At 35.3% G+C, this 22,758-nt stretch overlaps 1 protein-coding gene across 13 annotated transcripts in view; it reads right to left on the minus strand.

The window, feature by feature from the left end:
- Positions 1 to 22,758, minus strand: part of LOC128860184 (uncharacterized) — a 182,554-nt gene that overhangs the window by 5,936 nt on the left and 153,860 nt on the right. For 11 of the 13 annotated variants that reach the window (XM_054097493.1, XM_054097489.1, XM_054097492.1 and 8 more), the window contains one exon: positions 20,242 to 20,356. In XM_054097493.1, coding sequence (XP_053953468.1) covers positions 20,242 to 20,356 — 115 coding nt within the window. The remainder of the gene's footprint in view (positions 1 to 20,241; positions 20,357 to 22,758) is intronic. The other 2 variants (XM_054097494.1, XM_054097496.1) reach the window with 1 other exon arrangement.

Below are 22,758 nucleotides of genomic sequence, written 5' to 3' on the forward strand. Positions count from 1 at the left end.
CCCTGAATGGTAGCCCATACACTAAGAAGCTTTTGACAATTAAAAACAGAGCACAAATTTAATCACTCCCTAGTCATATAACTTATTAGAGGCAAGGGAGTTGGTTAGTTGAGCTGAATTAGTAAAGACCAAAGCCGAAGAAAGTTAACAGTGGAAGCAACGAAGTGAAACTTTTTCGACTGACGGAGGTAACTAACAAATTGATTTGCTGAGTGAATTTAGCAGCAAAAAAATAAAATAAAACTGAAAAAGCTCAAAAGATAAACACGAAAATTTAAACAAAATATAACAAAATAGAAAAAACGAAATACGTAAACAACATTGGTATTAATTTAGAATTTATGATAAGTCGTTGATAGGTTTAAAAAATAATTATATGAGCGCACCAATTACATTGCACCATGACACTTTATGAAAAATGGGTCACCGCACTTAATTGGCTGTGGGTGAAGGTGAAAATGATGGAATTAAGTTTGCTCTGTAGCCAGTTGCAAGAAAGTGTATGAAAATTTTGAGGAAGACAAGTTAAAATATAATTGAATTCATATATATATAAGTATTTAATACATATATACAGGGTGAACGATATGAAGTTTTACCTATTCAAAGCACCATAACTTTTTTGTGTGAAATTAATTTTTATTGATTTCAAAGACAAAATTGTTCAAAAATGATTACAATTTTAACATATATTCACTTTAGCTCGATATGACCACCTTTTGCCTTGACTGTAGCCTTCAAATGGTCAAAAAATTAGTAGCATGCTGCACGAATGCGATCTTGAGGTATTTAGGCCCATTCTCTTATAATCGTTTTTTTCAGCGCATCCATACTGGCATATTTTTTAGTCCTCACCTTGCTCTCCAAAATGGACCAGATGGAACAGTCCATCGTATTTGCGTCTGGCGAATTCGAAAGCCATTGTGTGGACGAAATGAAGTGTGGAACATGATTTTTTAACCATTTTTGGTTCACACGAGCTTTATGAGACGGTGCCGAGTCCTGTTGGAACGTCCATGGTCTACGACCGAAATGTTTGCGTGTCCACGGCTCTAAAGCAGTTTCCAAAACACTTTCCCGATAATAAGGGGTCACTGCGGCCCAAACCATTACTTGCGAGGGGAAATTGCTTCGAGTGGCCACACGTAGCCTCAAATTCTCGTATGAGCGTTGGGAAATTTTTTTCACCAGAAAACACAATGTTAGGAATTCGCCACGTTCGTGCAAGCGCAACAACTCCTTTGCTCTTTCGCACCGAACTTTTTTGGTGGGGTGAAAGATCGTGTGCTTTTTGGAACTTGTAAGCCTTGACCATGAGCTCATTTTTCAATATGCGTCGAATGCTGTCTTGCGATATTTTCAGTTCTTGAGCCATTTTTCTTCCACTTCGACGTGGATTTCGTTGAAGTCGAACGTTCACTTTCTGAACTATTTCCGGCGTTGTTGCGGTTTTTTTTTATTCATCTCCATAGCGTTTTGCAATGGTACCAGTATCATTGTAACGTTTTATAGTGCGATACACAAACATTTATTCACTTTAAGGTGACTGAGCTCACGAACAATGGCTGGTTGTGATTTTCCAGCCAAATATAACGCAATCACACTATTACGTTTGAATTCCATCACAGGGAAAAACAAATCAACAAAACTGAGACGCAAATGCTTTTGATGGCTTATAAACAATGTATTGAACTGTTATTAGAACAATTTTGACGCTGATGTCATTAGCTGTTTTACAGATACAAGCAGTGTTAAGTTGGTAACTCTTCACATCGTTCACCCTGTATATAGTTATAAATAAACTGTATGCCAATGTTGAAAAAAATATATTGACTTATTCATTTTAAATAATTTTAATGAATATCATGGAAAATATGGCCGTTTACAGATATCTGTCCCCTTAACTAGGTAGAGAGCGGTCCGCGCGCTCTTGTTCCTCAAACTTTAAACTCGTTTTTCTCATGTGTTTTTTATCTCTACAGATTTAATTTTTGATATTTTTATTACCAAATTTTATAAACATAATTAAAGTGTGACATTTATGACGTAAAACGCATACTTTTTTTAAAAATGCCGTAAATTGCAAAGTGTTTCGAAATTCAAAAATTCTGCTCGACGGACTATAACTACAACTTTATTTTACAAGAATTTCTTTACTTTTAACAGATCCATCAAAATTCAAGGAGAAACGATGCAAATCGTGGAGCAACTTTTTTCACTGTACTTGGGGTCAAGTGATTTTTTATATACCAAATTTTGTAAAGGAAAATTTAAATAAATTTTAGTTATAAAATTTAAAATAAATTTTTAATATAAAATTTAAAATAAATTTTTTCATAAAGTTTAAAATAAATTTTTTTATAAAAGTTGAAATACTAATAAACAATGCATACAATTTTTTTATATTTATTTCTATTGTTATCCCTTCTAAAAACAGTTTTTCTTTTAGCACATTTTTGGCGCTGCTGGACGTTTGTAACCCCTTAAATATTTCATTTACCCAAAACAAGGCTACCTAAAACATACAACATCTCTAACGGTGCTTGCGAAATTAACTGCTAATTTAAAAGTTAGCTAAACTGCATTGTAAATTCATAAAAATTAAATATTACATGACAAACGCATTTATCAAATGAATTTGTCGCGCAAACAAGCAATGCCTGCACAACGACAGCGTTGCCAACTACTTATCCACCCACCTTCACTTGCTCGGCGACTATTTGGCACCCACACACACACATCCACGCCACATCGAGTCTATACAACGCAAAACAACTAAGCAATTTGCGCAAATTGCGTCCTCCATTCTTGCATTTTTCATTAAATTTTCATTTACCTTTTTTTTTTTGTTTGTTTTTTATTGCAATTTTTCTTTGATTTCTTGTTTTTGCTGAGAATGTGCCCGATTTGGCGAAACAAAAGGGAGCAACAAGCAACGCCTGCAAACAAATTATGCAAAACGTCGACATGCTGCAAGAAAATATATGTAAGTAGAGAAGTAAAAAACAGAGAAAAAATTTATTAAAAAAAAGAACCTAGCTGCACAAAAAGTGAGCCGCCAGAGAGTAGCAGCACTACAAACGGCAACATGCCGCACAAAACAAAATCAGTAGAGTAGTTTGTTTTCGTTGCTGGTGGCGTTGCTGTCGTCATACGAAAACCCAGCTGATTGTAGGAAAATTGCTGGTAGCAAGAAAAAATTGCTGAATTGCGCAGATGTAGACTAGCAGTGTGTGTCTGAATTTTTGGGTAAAAACTGTGCTTCTTTTCAACTAAAAAAAAATTAATACAGGCGTAGAAAAATCGCAAAAGAATGAGACAAAAACAAAAAAAGCAAAACAACCTCACGAACGCAAATTCGCTACCCACTGATATAAAGAGAATACCTTCTGCTACATTGTTGCTACTTGGCAGCAATAACAACAAAGAAAATGTACTATTTTGTCAACATTTGTACTGATGTTGCTGGTTATTAAATGTTGCACAGCCAGTGTTGGCGTTACTAGCAGTAAGTATCTATATATTAGGGGTATCCTTATTTTTATCGAATTGCAAATTTGAGTTTTTGCTTGTTTGGTTCATTGATTTGATTGGGGTTAGGCGGCCTACTCTATGATAAAGTCATTTAGAGAAAGTCAGAGTTCTATTGTCTTTTCTACGTATAAGAACCCTATAGTGGCCTCGACTGACTAAAAAGTATCAATAATTAGAGAATAAGTGTCTTCCAGTAGCATTCGCACCACCTAAGCACGCAGTTGTAAACTTTAAAGTGCACTTGTGCCAGCTTTTAGGCATCCCAATGATGTTCCAAGCCCTAACAGATTTTCTCTCATTTTTTATATTTACGTCTTTAACAAAAAAAAAAGAAAAAAAAAATTGATGTAAAATCGCAACCGGCCATTTGGCGTGCAGTAGCAAACTTCCGAGTGCGGTTTTGTCATGAAATCGTTTCTCATAAAAAAATCACAAAACAATTGGACTACCCTCTTTGTGAGACAAAGTCAAGAGGAACACCATAAATGGAAGCAATTAGACGTTGGTAACTTTAGAATACGCGTGTGTGCTTTACTACCATTATTACTTCCATCAATTCCTCAAAACTAAAGGAAAAGGAAATCAAATTGAATTCAAAAAGCAAATATATGAATTGTTCAAATCTTGGCAAAAGCAATCCTTCGAAACTCTGGAATACAATTTTCGTGTTTGTGGGCATTCTCAGGGAAGTTTTGAATGATTTTTTTTCACATATCTCTAGCTGTCTCATTTTCCACTACTCTCATGTTTAAAGGAACAGTACAGGTTGGTATTACGCCGAAAAAGTTCCTCCAAAAAGGTAAAGGTACCAAATGAGGTGGACGAAGTAGGAATCTTCGACCAGACATTCATAGCTACTGCTTCTCTATCCAAAACTCAGACGATTTTGAAGCATACACACCACTAGCTTTTCTGCCTTATGTAAGTATATGTAAATTACATAGTTCGCGGCCCGAACAAAAGCAAAAGTCTCATACTAATAGCAGGAGAGAGAGATGCTGAAACATGATTCCAGCTCGCGCTCCAATGGAAATTTTTTTGCTATAGCTGATGTACGGAATCTCTTTATTGCATGGAACAGTGTCTGATTTAGAGACATTTTTGCTCGTTGCAATTGTGATTAAACTCACCTCTCTGTTTAACCATCGCTGCATTCAGATAGGGGGCTAAACTTCCTTTTTTTCAGAACTAACATCAACTCGCTTTTCTAATAATAATAAATAATAATAATAAATAAAAATAAATAATTGGCGCATACACTTATATTAGTTATTTGGCCGAGCTCCTCCTATTTGTGGCGTGCGTCTTGATGCTGTTCCACAAATGGAGGGATCTACAGTTTTAAGCCGACTTCGAATGTCAAATGGTTTTTATGAGGAGCTTTTTCATAGCAGAAATACACTCGGGGGTTTGCCATTGCCTGCCGAAGGGCAACTATTTTTTCTTCATTTTGCTGTTTCATGCGCGAAGATGCGAACCTATGCACTCTCGAATGTTAATCACGCATCAATCCATTCGGCTACGCAGCCCATAACATTTTTCTACAATTTGTGTAATATAATTTCATCAAATTACATAATTTCCAGCTACTCATCATGATACTCTCGCTATGTGATTTTCCGTCATACAATCGTCGTCTAAAGCTCATTAGATTCTCTGCCAAGAAAATATGATTCATTAGCTTAACTGCTCACGCGTCTTCTGGCGCAAGTTAACCTTAATATTTTCTCCCCAGTATCAATGCACTTCTGTACTCTTTTTTTAAAACCACGTAAAACAATTTACGACATTTATGAACCACTTTGAGCCTACCAAAAACTTGACTCTTATTCCAGCACTTTTTATATATCGGACTCATTTTGCGTTGTTAAAAACAACGATGCTCCACTCTTAATGAATGATTGACGAGGATATACATCTAAATTTTTATTTAGATAATAAGTTTTTTCTATAATTGAGTAATTTTAGATTTCCCGGCTTAACAAACTCTCCCATTCTTGCCCCAGCACAAAAAGTACGTCAGGTAGACTAAGCCTCTTGTGACGGTTGGACGTATGGAGGGCTGTCTTGGGTTTCCTATTATGAATAAAAACAAACACAAGTACAATTTCACAGTTTTTCCGAAGTAATGCATGAACGACATATGAATATCATGGCTGAATTTGGGGTCTAGAAAACGTTCTGGTAGAGCTCAGTTTAGATTATTCTTAATATGAATCTTCTACCAGCGCAAAAGAACTAATAGGACTATGAATAAGTTCGTGCGGTTTTACAACAGATGGCGTAACTTGATTATTATTCCATCGATCCACATTTCCAAACATTCATTGGAGAGCTACTGTCGTAAGGCACAAACGTCAGTATAAGTTTTTTATTTGAAGCGTAAACAACAATATTTTTACCACACTTGAAAATGTCGAATTTCGTGCCAAATAATGTGTTTTTGCGGGGAATTCTTCTTCATTATTTTAATATGAAGAAAAAAGCAGCCGAAAGTCATCGTATCTTGGTGGAAGTTTATGGTGAGCATGCTCTATCTGAGCGAACGTGCCAGAAGTGGTTTGCACGCTTTAAAAGTGGTGATTTTGGCTTGGAAGACGAAGAACGCGAGGGTGCGCCGCCAAAGTTCATGGATACCGAATTGGAGGAATTGCTCGATCAAGATCCGGCTCAAACGCAAGAAGAGGTTGCAAAAACTTTGGGAGTTGATCAATCAACCATTTCCAAACGTTTAAAAGCCATAGGAATGATCCGAAAGGTAGGCCATTGGGTGCCGTATGAATTGAAGCCAAGAGACGTTGAACGCCGTTTTATGGCATGCGAACAACTGCTTCAACGGCACAAAAGAAAGGGTTTTTTGCATCGAATTGTGACTGGCGATGAAAAGTGGGTCCATTACGACAATCCAAAACGTCGGGCAACGTATGGATACCCTGGCCATGCTTCAACATCGACGTCGGCGCAGAATATTCATGGCCTGAAGGTTATGCTGTGTATCTGGTGGGACCAGCTGGGTGTTGTGTATTATGAGCTACTGAAACCGAATGAAACGATTACGGGGGATGTCTACCGACGACAATTGATGCGTTTGAGCCGAGCACTGCGAGAAAAACGGCCGCAATACGCCGATAGACACGACAAAGTTATTTTGCAACATGACAATGCTCGGCCACATGTTGCACAAGTGGTCAAAACATACTTAGAAACGCTCAAATGGGATGTCCTACCCCACCCGCCGTATAGTCCAGACCTTGCGCCATCCGATTACTATCTCTTCCGATCGATGCAACATGGCCTGGCTGACCAGCACTTCCGTAATTACGATGAAGTCAAAAAATGGATCGATTCGTGGATTGCGGCAAAACCGACCGAATTTTTCACAAAGGGAATCCGTGAATTGCCAGAAAGATGGGAAAAAGTAGTAGTAAGCGATGGACAATATTTTGAATATTAAATTTGTAACCATTTTACGTCAATAAAGTTTCAAATTTCGAAAAAAAACCGCACGAACTTATTCATAGTCCATTAGTACGCAAATACCCGATACAAAATTGTATTATATAATAAAAATTTTGATGTTGAAAACAAAGCATGCCAAAAATCAAGAACATCCCTAATACACACATACAAATTCATGTCCCTTCAAAAGTCGGGAGCGAGTGCGCGTTAGACTGAGGGCGGCATTGCTTTGCAAATCTCGTTGTTACTATTTTAATAATAATTTATGTGAATCTTTGTTGTTGCTTATTTTCCTTTTATTTGCATTGATGGTGGGAATTGACATAAATTTTCTATCGATTGCGTAATGTTTTAGTTTTTTTTAGTTTACGTGAGCCACTCTGATACTTTGCTGACAAAAAACAATTTTCTGCGACACATTTTTGCAGAACAACACCTACAAAGGTTTTATTTCTCTTTGTTATAGTTTTAAATATTTACAGCAAATTAATCAACTTGATAGGGACGGGTTATCATCTCAACGATAAGCGAGTTCTATAACTGATTCTATAGTATTTAGTTTACAATGCGCATTTAAAAAAAAACGACTTCATTATTGGCTTATCGAATTAGAGGTACTATAAGTCAACTAAAGGGTATCTCGAAAGTGACGCCTAGTAAACAGAATAATTTCTAGACGGTACCTACGATAGAACAACGCCTTAAAATTATTGAAATTTATTATGAAAACGGTTGATCATTAAGATGAACCTCTTCGATCCCTATGCAAAGATTTTAACTCGTATTCCAGCACTCTTGATATAGGCGACCCGCTGCTCAACATCAAAGAAACGATACTATCCCCTCTCAATGAATGATGATTGAGAACGGTATGTCTTTAACTTTCGAGTGGTCATTTTTTTTCTGTAGCTGAACAGTTCTAGATCTCGATACACGTTGAACGGGAGAAGCACAATCGATTGGTTTATAATTACATCGAAGTATTCAGCGTGAAAGCAAGTAACCTATTTGACTGTTATCTTTTTAGTTATTCCTTTGTACGCGAGCATCACAAATTTTCTTGTCACGCTGTGACGCATTCTTCCCTTTTCTTTATTGTAAAAAGTATGGTAAGTTAAGATGCAAAAGTGGAACAGAAGTAAGTAAAATTGTAATACCTTATTTTTATTTCCTCTACAAAATTTCGGTTTTAAATGCGTTTGAGTGTTGACTAAACGCGATATATTTTAAAAGAGATATTCGTATTATTTTAAAGCCATATATCAATAATTTGTTAGCGAACTTTTTAGAATACCCAATATGCAAGGTGAAGTTCAAAATAAACAAGAATGGTGTCGTAACAATGTTTTGATGGCGCCATCTTTTTAATGAGTTAGAGCGCTGGAAGATACATTCCTAGCTGATATCCAGTGAAAACTTGGTGACATTCGGTTCAGTGGAAGCGAAGTTATTGCGTCTAAAATGTGAGTATGTTTGTGTCATCGGTACAAAAATGAGTTTCGAACAAAGAGGTAATATCAAATTTTGTTTTAAAATCGGCAAAACTTTTGCCGAAACATTTGATGATTTGATATTGATGAGAAAAGTTTATGGCAATGATTGTTTATCCTGTGGCGGAGTCCAGGACATAAATGACAATGAGCATACGGGTCGCCCAAAATGAGTAATCACCGAAAAGTCCATCGATATTGTTGGTAAATTTATGAAAAATGAACCGAAATTATCGTTGAAACTCATGGAATCGGAGTTGAATATCCCCAAAACATCGATTTATCGCATTTGAACTGATCATTTGGGCTTACGAAAGGTCTGTGCACGTTTCATTTCGCACAAGTTAAATGAGGACCAAAAATTGCTCAGAATTCCACATTCGAAAGACCTCATTAAAGAGGCGGGAACTTCCTTCACAACATTGTAACTGGTGATGAAAAGTTGAACCGGAAACTAAGCGTCAAAGTGCCGAATGGAAGGCCCCAGACGAGCCACCATCCAAAAAATCGCGTTTGTAGAAGTCAAAAATCAAGTCGATGCTCATTTGTCTTTACGATTGCAAGGAGGTTGTCCCCAAGAAGTTCGTGCCAACGGGCCAAACCTTCAATGTAATTTTCTAGCTTGGCGTTTTGAAGGGTTTGTTGCATTGCATTCGCGAACTCGCCCTGAACACCAGGAAGGACGAAGTTGGCTCTTATTGCATGAAAATGCAACATCTCATCGATCCACTCTTGTGACTGATTTTTCGACTAGAAATCGCATTTTAAGCGGAAATCACTCACCTTATTCGCCGGATGTGGCTCCCAGTGACTTCTGCCTATTCGGAAAATTGCATTTGGCCATGAAAGGAAAACGTTTTGCGTCCGCAGAGGCCATTAAAAAGGCTTGTACTGACATGCTGAAGGACACTGCGGTTAACGACTTGAAACATTCTTTCAAAAAGCTTTTAGATCGCGCAAAACAAGCATCTAGGCCAGAGGGGACTGTAATAAATAAACTCGAAGTTATCAGAATAAAGCTCCTGTTGTTTCTATTCTAGTTTTTTTTATTTTGGACTTACCTTGTATATATACAATATATAAAGTATTGTTGGCGCTGGGAAGTTTGGCCGAGCTCCTACACTTATTTGCGGTGAGCATCTTGATGTTTTTCAACAAACACAGATACCCACATTTCTATGCCGACTCCGAACGTCAGATATTGTTTTTTTTTTTTTGTGAGAACCTTTTTTATAAGAAAAATGCACTCAAAAATGCAATTGCCTGCCGAGGGCGACTGCCATTAGAACAACCTTTTTCTATAATTGGGTGTTGCCTTCCCGATGATTCGAACCTGATCCATTCCTTCCAAATGGTAGGCACGCACCAACCTATTCGGCTACACCGGCCAGCTCACCCAATACTTAACTTTAAATTCAAACTTCACCCTACTTTGGTGTAGAAAATTTACTAAAATTTTTCCATATTATTTGATTATTCATTTTACGCCTTTACAGAATTGCGACTAATAGAATATTCCATCCACGGCCATTGAACAACCGAAATTATGAACTTAAGCAGGTACTCAAATGACTAATTAATGATCATGAAATAACGGTAAGTGCCTATGGTTCAGCATATTAAGTTGTTGCATATGGATCGTAGGTATGAAAAATAAGCAATCAACTTCAAACTTATGCGCTTCCGCTCAAGTAAACAACGTAAACTTTTCACTCACACGAGTGCGATTTACGTGCATGCGTATGTTTGTGTGTAAGTACGAATTTTACTTGGCATCCTGCTGTGAGACTGCAAGTGAAAAACATAAGCAAAAGTACTTCTTTTTTTAATTTCATTACTCTGTCAGAAAAGGGAAATGCTAAGAAGCATTTGATGGCATTTTAATTATGTACTTACGTGGGTATGTGTGCGTGTGTGTGCACTTGCACTTGCATGCGAGCGGCAAAAAGGCATAATAAGAATTTTAAATAAAACGTGAAAAATTGAAGAATGAAATGGCTTGGTGTAAAAAACAAAAACAAGAATTCGAAATCAAAATATAGCAACGACTAAGAAATAAATGCCGGAGAGCGAGCATTCAACTTTAAGCAATTGTTTATGAATAAGTAGAGAAGTTTTTCCTTTTTGCTTTTCTTCACTACAACGCGTGCCAAACATGCAAATGGTGCGAAGTGAAGTGCGTGCGTAAGCGGCGCAATAGGGGCGTATAAGTGCAGCCACATCACCTCGCTGATACCGAAAGTCTGGCTCTCGGCTGCCTTGTAACTCTGCCAACGGGTGCGTGTGCCGCTGCTGCTGCTGCTGCTGCTGCTGCTGCATAAACTTTGAGTTATACCAAAGCGTTGAGGAGTACAAGTAATTTGCCAGCTGTGCAACGGCACAGCAGCCTGGCATTTGTGCACGTATGTATGTGTGAGTATGTGTGGCGTTGCCAATTACGCTGCTTAACTAAGCTGTTTAGTATGCAATGGAGAAGGTGGCAATGTTGAAGTTGCATAATTTTATGAGTGGGGCTGCATTTTGTAGCGTCAATTGAAAGGAAGTGCGATGACGTGCGTTTGCGGCTGGCAAGCAGCAGTGTTGCGAAATTGACGACAATTGCCAGGAAGGAAGTTCATTTAGTGTTGATTATTCAAAATTGTTAAAAGTTTTTTTTTTTATTGATTTAAGCACAAAAAAGTTTATCGAATTTATATTATAAATTATTCCATTTCATATTTATTTTCGTAGGAATGGCTGACAAACAATGTGAAATCTAACGGTAAATTCCTTTTTGTCAACAACACAAAAAAGTACCACTCGAAGCCTTATGAAGTTATTACTTTCTTTCATGTACGTTTTTTCATAACTTTTCTTGTCGGCACATATGCAGTTTTTCAGAAGAATAAAACCGTTTGGCTCATAAAGAAGATGAAAAGGAGTAGCTGCTACAATTTTAACATTTTGTAATTGTTTTATAAAAAAAAGGCTGCACGTCTACCATGTTATGCCCAGTAGGGTCAGTAAATATATTTAGTGCATGCAGCCCTCCTTCAACACGGCATCTACTTGATTTTAACAAATATTTGATCTTTCAACAATTTAAAAAAAATGGATAAAAAAATTGCCCGCAATTAGTATTACAAAATCAGCCCACTAACCTAAAAAATCAGCCTCACAACAACCGCAACGCAAAAGCGAGCAGACAGAGCAAAAAAATTACCTTGCCGTGCAAATTCATACAATTAAATAACTGTGTTTTTACGCTTTTTAGCGAACAGCTAAATAAATATAAAATCACTTCACGCTGATTTTCAAGATTTACTCACAAAACGTCTGTAAGTTTGTAGCAAAGCAGAAGGTCCAAATGGTTATGCGGCAATAATTGCAAATTTGTTAAATCGCTGAAAGTTATTACTCAATGATTCAATCGAAATAAGTACTTGTACACAATCCTCTTTGACTCATTTACACAGCTCAATATTTTCTTTTTTTTTTTTTTACTTTTGCTAAAGAGCTTTGGCAATGATCGACTGGCTAGCTTTTCAATGGTGCCACAATGACAATCGTAATAAATAAATAACCGATTGATGAACGAGAAGAAGAGATGAAACTTTGCGAACAATTCCATTAATTGTAAAGCTGCTGCGAATGGCCGTTACCTCGGTACTGTAATAAGAAAATTTGAACAAAAAAAAATTAGAGATAAAATGAGGCTTAATTAATATCTCTTCCTAGCTATAAATTGAAGGTGGATTTCAATTCAGTTTTATGAAAATTCACCACCCAAAAACTAATTAGAATTAGTTTAAATTCAGTCCGTGTGATTGGATATAAGTGCTCTAGCTCTGAAAGTATGCAATGCGATATCTGCTGGTCGTAGCAGAGGAAGAGGAATGCCACCTTTGGGTTTAAAAAATCAGGTGGAGAAGCACTTGGCCTCATTTGGTGTATCCAAGAGGCGCCGGCTAATACGAGAAAGGAATGACTGTTATCGCAACAATCAAGAAGAAGAAGAAGAATAAATTGGAGCGCGCTTGGCCTAAGTGTGTCTCTTTGTACTCCGTGCAGAGCGACAAATGGAAACGGCTCCAACGGTTGGATGAAATTTTGTATTTACATGTATAAAATTTTAATATCTAAGCCTATCTAAATATATTTAAATATTTTTGATAGATTTGATTCGCAAATATTTTTGTGTAGGGTTACCAACTAATTTTCAATAAATATTTTACTTATCAATTATTTAAAATCGTATATGTACATAAATTGGTTTTATTTCTACAAATATTCGCATGCGCATCAAAAATATTTTTCATATATTTTTGTATAGGGTTGCCAACTAATTTTCAATAAATATTTTATTTAATCAACTATTTAAAATTATATACATATGTACATAAATTGATTTTATATTTGCAAATATTCGCATGAGTATGAAAAATATTTTTGTGTAGGGCTGCCAATTAATTTTCAATACATTTTTTGAATAATTATTTATATTATTTAAAATCATATATGTAGGTGACATATGAAAGATGTTGGAAAAGTATGTCTAATTAGGTATTATTTACAATATTAGTCGTATAAGGATGCCAACTTTTTTCAATTACTGAAAAATAACTAAAATCACGCAATATTTGTATCAAATTAATACCATTTTTCAAAGTCTTAATTTGGAAATATTTTCTAGCAGGGTTACCACCATTTATATTTACTGTTTAAAATTTAAAAAATAAAAAAAATAAATAAATATAAATTCATTGTTGAAAAATATATGTAAGTCTTTTCTGGTTATTTGTTATACCCGAAATCGTTCGAATAAGGTTGCCACCTTTTTAAATGGTTCAAATGGTAGTTGAAATATCAGAATATGAGTATCAAATTAAAACTATTTTTGATAGCTTCAGTTTGAAAATATTTTTAATATGGTTACCACATAGTTTCAAATATTTTTTTTGTATAATCGAAATTACAATATAACAGTATATGTATATGTATAAAAAAGTGAAAGATTTTAAAAGCGCTAATCTAGTTAGATGTTACTTTTGAGGATAATCGAATAAGGTGGCAACCTTGTTTTTCACTTTTAGGAAAAGTAAATAAAATATGGCAATATGGGTATCGAATGAAAAGCATTCTTGACTGTTTTAGTTTGAAGCTATTTTTCAGCAGGGTTGCCGCACAACATTCTATAAAAAATGCATATGAAATTAATTATTTAAAAATATTTGTGAGTGAAGATGGCATATTTAAGATGGTAACAGAGTATAGCTGATTAGATGTTACCACTGAGATAAAGCATATAAGGCTGCCATATTTTTGAATTTATTTAAAAAGTAAATAAAATGACTCAATAAGGGTATAGAATGAAAAGTATTTTTGACAGTTTTAATTTTGAAATGTTTTTGCAAAATTTTACTTTATTGAGAAACACAGGGTGTTGATAAGTAAGATGCCATGCCTGCATGCAAATGGAAGTAGGACACATTGAACGTTTTATGCAATTTTATTCTTTTTCTTACTTTCTTTGTACGATATTTTATTAGCGGCGACAAACCTCTGCGTGTATTTCTGCCATGCCATTAATAAGATTCTCTTAAAAACGATCGGAGGCGGCATAAAACTGTAGGTTCCTCATATTGTGGAAAGCATTAAGACACGGTCACACATTTTCTTCCATACAAAGTACGTGCGTCAAGTTTTTTATATGGGACAAAATGACTGAAGCCGCCCGATAAAAACATTAAAAAAAATCAACTATATTTTGAGGCCAAGTACAATTGACAGAATTAACTGGACTATAAAACTGCTGCCAAACATTATTCCAAAAAATTTGATTAAAAAATTTGAAATTTTGGTGAAAATTTTCAGAATTCATTGGACTATAAAACTGCGTACCAAAAATTATTCTAAAAAATTTGATTAAAAAATTTGAAATTTTGGTGACAATTTGCAGAATTTTTATAATTTTTGCACAAACTTTGAAAACACGATTTATCTGATTTTTGTTGTGAAATGAGTTAAGCGTTTAGAAAAAAATTAAAAGATGCGAAATAAATAATAGTAACATAAACAAAACTGGTCAAAATGCCGCACGCATCTATTTTATTTTCCATAAGTGTACATATTGAAGGTGGCGCAAAATTAATCATCCAATTTTGTTTTCGAATAATTTTTTTAATTAAATAAAAAAACAAATTTTAAGTGGTGGGAGTCTTTATTTTGGCCTCTACGCGGTCTTTTCCTAGTTCACAAGTGTGAAATATGTATTTGAGAAAATAATATAAAAATCTTCCGATAGAGTGATTAATTTTGCGCCACCTTGTACTTTCGGACGTGTATATTCGAATATGGTGACCGTTCCGTCCGTTGTTGTTGTTGTAGCAGCCTTTAATACTACTTTAATCTATACATATTTTTCAATAAGGTCGCCTGCTCTTCTTCAATTTGTTTTTTTTTAATAATTCAAAAACAAGTTAAGATACAAAATCTCCTCATACGCGTCTACATAGAAAGATACCAAGTTATTGTTAAGCTTTTTATGACTCAAATAGAAATTAATTAAAACTTTTAGTGTAAGTCGTACGCGCTCTTCGCTTTTCCTCATTCCCAGTGAGTGCTCGAATAGCTTCGGAGGCGTGTGTCTGATATTCATACATTTTTCTGCTGCTTCTGCTGCTGCTGCTGCTTCATTTTTGTCCTCCACTTCCCTATTCTACACTTCGATATTACATTCGGCGGCGAATTCCCACGTTCGGAAATGCAAGATACCGGCGGCAACAACAACAGCAGCCGCAGCAGCAGCATTAAGAAAAACCACGAAAACACTGCAAGCAATGGAAATTATTCGAAAAATTTCCCTCAACAAAAATAAGAGCAAAAGAAAAATAGAAAACACAAAATACGTTACGTTGCTTAATAATCAATGTTCAGCGCCGGCGCATGAAAAGGGAAACTATGTACGAGTGCAATAAATACCAGCACAACGAATTGCATAAATCGATCGATCAACTGATCGATGAACCAAATGATCAGAAATAAAGTTGGCGCATAGAGCGAGATTTCGCTAGTAACAACTGGACCTCTAACAACAACTAACCACATGCATACCTACATTGTATGTGTATTGGTAGTGGCGTTGATTGCACTTTCATACACACACACGCGCATACAGATACAGATAAATTGGCAATTTCACCTGCGCGCATGCGCATTAGACTTTTGTGGCTGAAAGTTCGCCATTCAAAGCAATAAACATAAACGACAATAAAAATCAAGAGGAAAGTAAAGAAACCAGCAAAAAAAAAAAACAAAAAAAAAACATGCGCCAAAGTTAAGTGCCAGAAATGGTGGGTAATTGGAAGCGCTGGCAATTGCACTTCATGCTGCCTCAAGGTCATTGCAATTGGCCGCTCGCCTGCCATGTTGCTCGGCTATAGCTCATTCCTGCGCGCAATCATTTGGCCACATGAAGGTGAAATGGAAATGGAAAAAGCGCTAAAAGTCGTGCCGCAGCGGCTTTGACTATTATTCATAGGTTTTTTTGTTGTTGTTATTTTTGCGTTTTGCACTCTATTTTTGTCTATTTTGTGCATGATTGCAGATTGTATAATTTTTAGGAATTCATAATTTAATGAGACAGACATGCGATAGCTTTTAGCGTCATTAACTCGTGAGTGTCAGGGCGAGTAAGAGGGCGTCTTGTTGAAAGGTTGTTGACATATTGACAACGTAAAAGTTATTGGTGTGCACTGCATGATTGAAAGCAGCACGAAAAGGTTAAGGATGTATTAATTTTCTGAGTATATCATCACTAGGCCGGATCGATTTGTGGGGGGGCAAAAAAGTCGCCCATTGCTCTGTGAAAATAATATTCTAGGGATCAAAATAAGAAACTTTGCCGAAGGAACCATACCTCTAAAACGAATTCTGATGTCCCCCAATTTGGGTCGAACTTTTTAGTTTTTTTCCCATGTAAAGGCCAAAAATGGTGATATTTTGAAATGATTGTATAGGGAACCCCCCAGGGCAGTTCCAGGGGGTGTGCCACTGGCATGGGTGGATCGGCCGTCCAAAGTTAGTGAGGGTCGGTCATACATTTGGACTCGATTGGAGCACTCTAAATGGGTCAAAGTGGGATTTTTCGTTCGACCCAAATTGGGGGACATTAGAATTCGTTTTAGAGGTATGCTTCTTTCGGCAAAGTTTCTTATTTTGATCCCTAGAATACGATTTTCACAGAGCAATGTGCGATTTTTAAATCGACCCGCCCTAATCAGCACCATCATCATAGCATCACAGTTGGGGATGAACCATTTTGCTTCTCCTACAATTTGCTTCCACGTCTCTCAAACTTTTGACCTCAGATATGCCCATAGCTGGTATGTCTTCTTCTAAAGGGTTTTCCAATAACATGTGTTATTTTGGAATGGAATTAGCTATCAAGAGATGATTAAGGATTTTTAATGGCCGGAATTGCATGGTATTGATCTGAACAATGTTTATTTTCAACAAGACGGCGCTACGTGCCACACAAGCAACGAATACCATTGATATTTTACGGGAAAAGTTTCCGGACTGTGTTATCTCTCGAAGAAGTGATCACAATTGGCCACCGAGGTCTTGTTATTTAACGCCTTTTTTCTTTGGGGTCACGTGATAGAGAAGATCTACGCCAACCGCCCAGTGTCTATTCAAGACCTCAAAGATGGAATTCGTGAGGCTATCGGGGACATAGGGCGGCCACTGTGCAATTCGGTTATAAGGATGTTGTCCTGTAAGCGGGGTCGTGGTGGTCCTTTTTCTGATGTTATTTTCCACTATTAACGGCATAATTTCCTCTTTATTTTAAAATAAACATCCGACCATTTATATAAAAAAAACAAACATTTTTCTTTGAAGATCAAAATAACACCTCTTATTGGAGAACCTTATATGTAGTCCCTGCATCTCTTTCTCCGCCAAACTCTTCTTCTATTACCTTGTGATTTTTTCCCCCAAGATCTTTTTTACAGTTTTATCGTTGCTAATTCGCAGAATGTGCCCGTAGCATCGAATTATTTGCGCTTTAACATATCGGCTAAGATTAGCATCGGGCCTAACTCATCGTAACGAATGCGGTAGATATCATCTTCAAGTCAAACAGGGTCATATATCTTTCTGAAATTTTTTCTTTCAAAACAGATTAATTGATCGGCTTTATTTGATTCCACCACCCAGACTTCGCAACCATATGTGGGTGTAGGTCTTATGACGACTTAAAATGTTCGAAGCTTCAGGCTTCTGGATAGAAAGTAGTCACGACTTCATGAGTTGTGTATCCGCAAAGTAAGATTTATTTGCAGCTCGTGTTCTGTATCGTATGGCAATTGATGTATTTTTCCGCGGCTTAAGCATAACTCCAAAATACAATACTTTTTCAAAGCTGTAGCTGCCGATTCGTAAGATAAGTGTTGCTTTGCCTGCGGCACCTTCCATATGTTTTGTAAGGATACCTACCAAATTCGATAGCTTTGACTTTGTTAGCCTTAGAAGTTCCCTCGACCATCCCCGATCTACCCGCGGCCAGAAGGATCGCACGACTTTGCACATTTGCGCACTGGCCCAGCGCTCGCTGAGTTGACAAAAGGCCCATCTTTCCAGTAGCAGACCACGGGTTCTTAAGGGAACTCTAATTCTTTCACTCTGCAACGAAACCGTCTCAAAGGTCCCCTGTCTAGCCAGCTCATTATGCCGCTGTGGCCGGGAACCCAAAAGAGCCTAATATCGAAGTATTCGGATGCAATCGAGAGGAAAGTTTGGCATTCCCCGACTAATTTCGAACGCATAAACAACGAGCCCAAGGCCCTAATTGCCGCTTGACTGTTTTCCTTTACAGTACTTGCCAAAGCGAGCAACCAATCCACTGAAGCCTACGAATGAGCTTGATGGGGAGCTTCTCGCAGAATACTCGCCCACCAACTCCTCCGTCCAAGCCATCCGTCTTCGAGCCATTCATAAACATGTTTGCCATGCCCTGCCTCCAAATATTGCACTCCACCCACTCTTCCCTTGAAGGAATATGAATGGATAAAGTTCCGCTCGGGCCTAGCGAGGGTGTATAATGATCCCGCACCATGCGGATGAACTCAAAGTTGTTAAGAATGCTGAGTGTCCGTAGCTTAAGTCTAGCTTATGGCCTGAACACCTCAATCTGATTGCGGTGCGTGCAGCAGCAGCTTCTCGCACACCAAACTTCGAATTTTCAACGCATGCGTCAAGTCCGTTCTGCTATAGGGCTGTACAACGTCAAAGATCACCGCAATGATCACAAGGCGTCTCCAAATGGTCATTAATCGTTGCTTGCGCCGCATAATGCGTTCTAGCCTCGAACTATATCTGACACCGAATTACAGAGGACGGCTAATCAATCCGATGTGGCGGTTGAAATCCGCCAGGAAGATCCTTGAGGAAGAGTGGCATCAACATCGCCAAACAGGAGCTGTGATGGGATACCTTCTAACAGGCAGTGCAAAATGCCGGCAGACCACGAGCCACCTGGCGCCGTTCAACGGAGGCGGAAGAGAGGTCTTTGAACAAGACTTGGAATTAACTTCGATCACTTGATGGGTTTTGGCTGAGTTTAAAAAGCCCGCCAGTTGCTTCTCTGCTAACCGGCGCCAGTTGGACATACCAAATGAGGCACAAGGGGGTCTTCCTCTACCTCTGCTACCACCGGCTGGTACCGCATCGAATACTTTCCGAGTCGGAGCGTTTTGTATCCATTCGGATGATATGACATATCCAACGTAGCCGGTGGATCTTTATTCGCCGCTCTACGTCTATGTCGTTATAGAGCTCATACAGCGCATCGTTCAATCGCCTGCGATATTCGCCGTCGCCAACATGCACAGGTCCAAAAATCTTCCGCAGAATCTTTCTCTGAACACCAGGCGACGCTTAATCGAATGTTGTCATCGTCCACGATTCGTATCCCCTCAACATCCCCTGTTGAAGCTTTATTCTCTAAGCTCTGTCTATGTCATTGGAAAAATCATACAGCTCATTATTCAATCAACTCCACTTCCTATATTCGCCATCTACAATGCGCGGGGTCCGCAAGTCGTCTATGAAGTTTCTCTGTCCAACACCATCGCTTAAAAAGTTGTGGAAAGGTTTCAATTAGCCGAAGGAAGGACTAATATAACTGGTTGCGAACCAAGAAAATCATAGCCAAAACTCTCTGTATTCAAACGATCAGATATCTCATTCCCAGATAGGTACTTCCATGTGACCTGTCACCCAGAGTACACTTAGTCCATTGCAATGCTGAATTGAGTTTTGAGGTACATGGCTAGTTATACTTTTGGCTGACCAATGCCGTAAGTGCTCCTTAGACACGTAAGCTCTTGCCTCTTTACAACACCGTCCACGACACTACATACACAGTTTGGGATGCCGAGGCTTTTTACTTAAAAGGAGTAAATCTTGTAGCCGTTACATTTTTCAAAGCTTTGAGATCTTGCCTCAAAGTCATTTTTGAGCAGCCAGTAAAAATTCTACAGACTCAATATTGGAATTAGGCAAATTGAGCCACAGGGAACTTAATATTACGAGCATTGCTCCTCAGCCAAGGTAACAACACTTTAATAAAATCAGCTGGGAGAAGTGGGTCCGAATGGTCTGATTCGGTTATTTTCCTTGCCTTATAATAATAAAATGTAGATATATAGACATACTTTTCCATGAAATTTAAATCAAACATATCTAAAATGCAACTCAATCTCATTTAACTCACCTTATAATTCAAGTCCTGCACATTATCCAAACTGATGTCGCTATACATGTCTTCTGTGGTATCACAGTTGGAGCTACGTCCAGAGGAATTGAAACTTGATGATCTGTAAAGTTGACTGAATAATAAAAAATTGTAAATACAAAAATGTATGTATGTGTGTTCAAGTGTTGGTTGCTATGAAACTTAATGAAAAGTTGAAATATTGCAGTTTTTTATTATGTTTTAGTTAAAAAAAAGTAAGTAAAATATAAATTACAAATTTCAATTTCTAGTACTAACATCTAAAGACTGAAGGCAATCGGATAGGTTATAAGAATATTCTATTTTGCATAAAATATGCATTGAATAAAATTACTTTTCCACAGCCATCACAACTTCTATACTCTGTACTACACAACTCATTAAAACTGTCCTTTTTTTACTACATATGTAACCACTTAGCGGTGCTAAGTACTGCTCTATTCCAGCAATGCTGAAACCCCTTCTTTCACTTAATGCATATCTTCATTTCTCACATGCATATATATTATTACAGCCAATTTAGCATAGACAACAACCAAGCAGGAATTCACAATAGATTGCTCCACAAGGCGTCTCAATACTAAGTTTGACGACTGTGACTATGCTAAAGGCTGCCGTAAACAGTTTGAAAGGCGCTGCTACTAAAGGCGTTGAGAAAGCAAAGACACAAAATTTGCCCCGCACTACAGTACCGCTCAAACAAGTATGGCTCTCAAACTATGCGTTGGAGAAATAATTGATGGTGCAGCAATTTTGTAGAAGCAATGCAATTTAAGTAATGAAAAATACAATTAATTAGAAAAAAATATAAAAAAAATTGTGAAAAATATAATTAAATAACAAAAAATACTATATTTTAAATTAATCAAAAATATAATCAAATAATAACACATTTAATAAATTATCAAATTAAAAAAATAAATAAAATATGTAAGAAATTAAAAAATAAAAATATAATAACATAGTAAAAATATTAAATATATAACAAATTAATAAAAAACATAATTAAATAATAAAAAATGGAATAACTTAGTCAAAAAAGATTAAATTAATAAAAATATTAAAAGTTAAAGAAAAATATAATTAATTAATAAAATATACAATAAATCAATAAAAATAAAATTAAATAATAAAAAATTTAGTAAATTAGAAAAATATATAACTTATTAATAAAAAATGCAGTGAATTCGTAAAATATATAACCAATTTATAAAAATGTATTTAATTATTACAAATTTTAATGCATTAATGGAATATAATTAAGCAATAAAAAATATAACCAATTAATAAAAATATAGTTAAAAAACTTAAGAAATTACAAAAAATATAATAAATTGATAAAATGTAATTAAACTATAAAAAATATAATAAATTAATGAAAAATATAAGAAAACAAAAATAATTTAACAAATTAATACAAATTATAATTAATTAAATGATATTATTAAATTATTAAATAAAATATAAAAAATATAATACAGTAATAAAAAATTTAATACATTGATACTAAATTTAAAAAATTAATAAATTATATTAATAAAAAATGTATAATAATAAACTAAAAAAATTTAATTAAATGATAAAAATATAATAAATTAAAAAATATGTAATTAAATAATAAAGATATAATAAAATAAAAAATATATATATAGTTATATACAATACTAAAAAATATTGTAAATTAAAAAAATTTAATAAATCAATAGAAAATATAACAAATTGATAAAAATATAGTTAAATAAAAAAAACTATAATTAAATAAAAAATATATAATAAATTAAAAAAAATTTAACTAAGTAATAAAAAATATAAGAAAATAAAAAACCAATTTAATAAATTAATACAAAATATAATTAATTAAATAATTGTATTAAATTATTAAAACAATTAAATTAATTAAATAATACAAAATATCATAAATTAAAAAAGAAATTAATAAATTAATACAAGATCTAGCAAATTGATGAAAGTATAATTAAATAATAAAAACAATAATTAAATAAAAAATAATAATAAATTTAAAAAGTTTTAAGCAAAAAATCAATAAATTACAAAAATACAATATAGTTAAATAATAAAAAAATTTAAGAAATTAAAAAACTAATATATTTAATAAATTAATACAAAATATATATAATTAAAAAAGTATATGAAATTAGCAAAAAACAAATATGAAAAATGATAATAGATGAACAAAATATAATGAAATAATAAAAATGTGATTTAATAATAAAAAATATAATTAATTAAATGCAATTGTGTCGCAGTCGATAGTCTCAGTTCCTCGTCTGTTAAAATATTGATTGTAAATTAATTTTTAATAAGTAAATATTAATAATAATAAATAAATATTAATAATAATCAAGAAATTTCAATAAAAATTAAAATTAAATATTTCATTATTTAATAATTGCTAACGTTAAAAATTCACAGCTTTGATTATAAATTTTATGCTCTGAAGCTTTGCTTATCCCTTTGACTCGTTCGAAATATGAT

The sequence above is a fragment of the Anastrepha ludens genome, chromosome 4 (genome assembly GCF_028408465.1).
Source record: "Anastrepha ludens isolate Willacy chromosome 4, idAnaLude1.1, whole genome shotgun sequence".
Classification (NCBI taxonomy): Eukaryota; Metazoa; Arthropoda; class Insecta; order Diptera; family Tephritidae; genus Anastrepha; species Anastrepha ludens.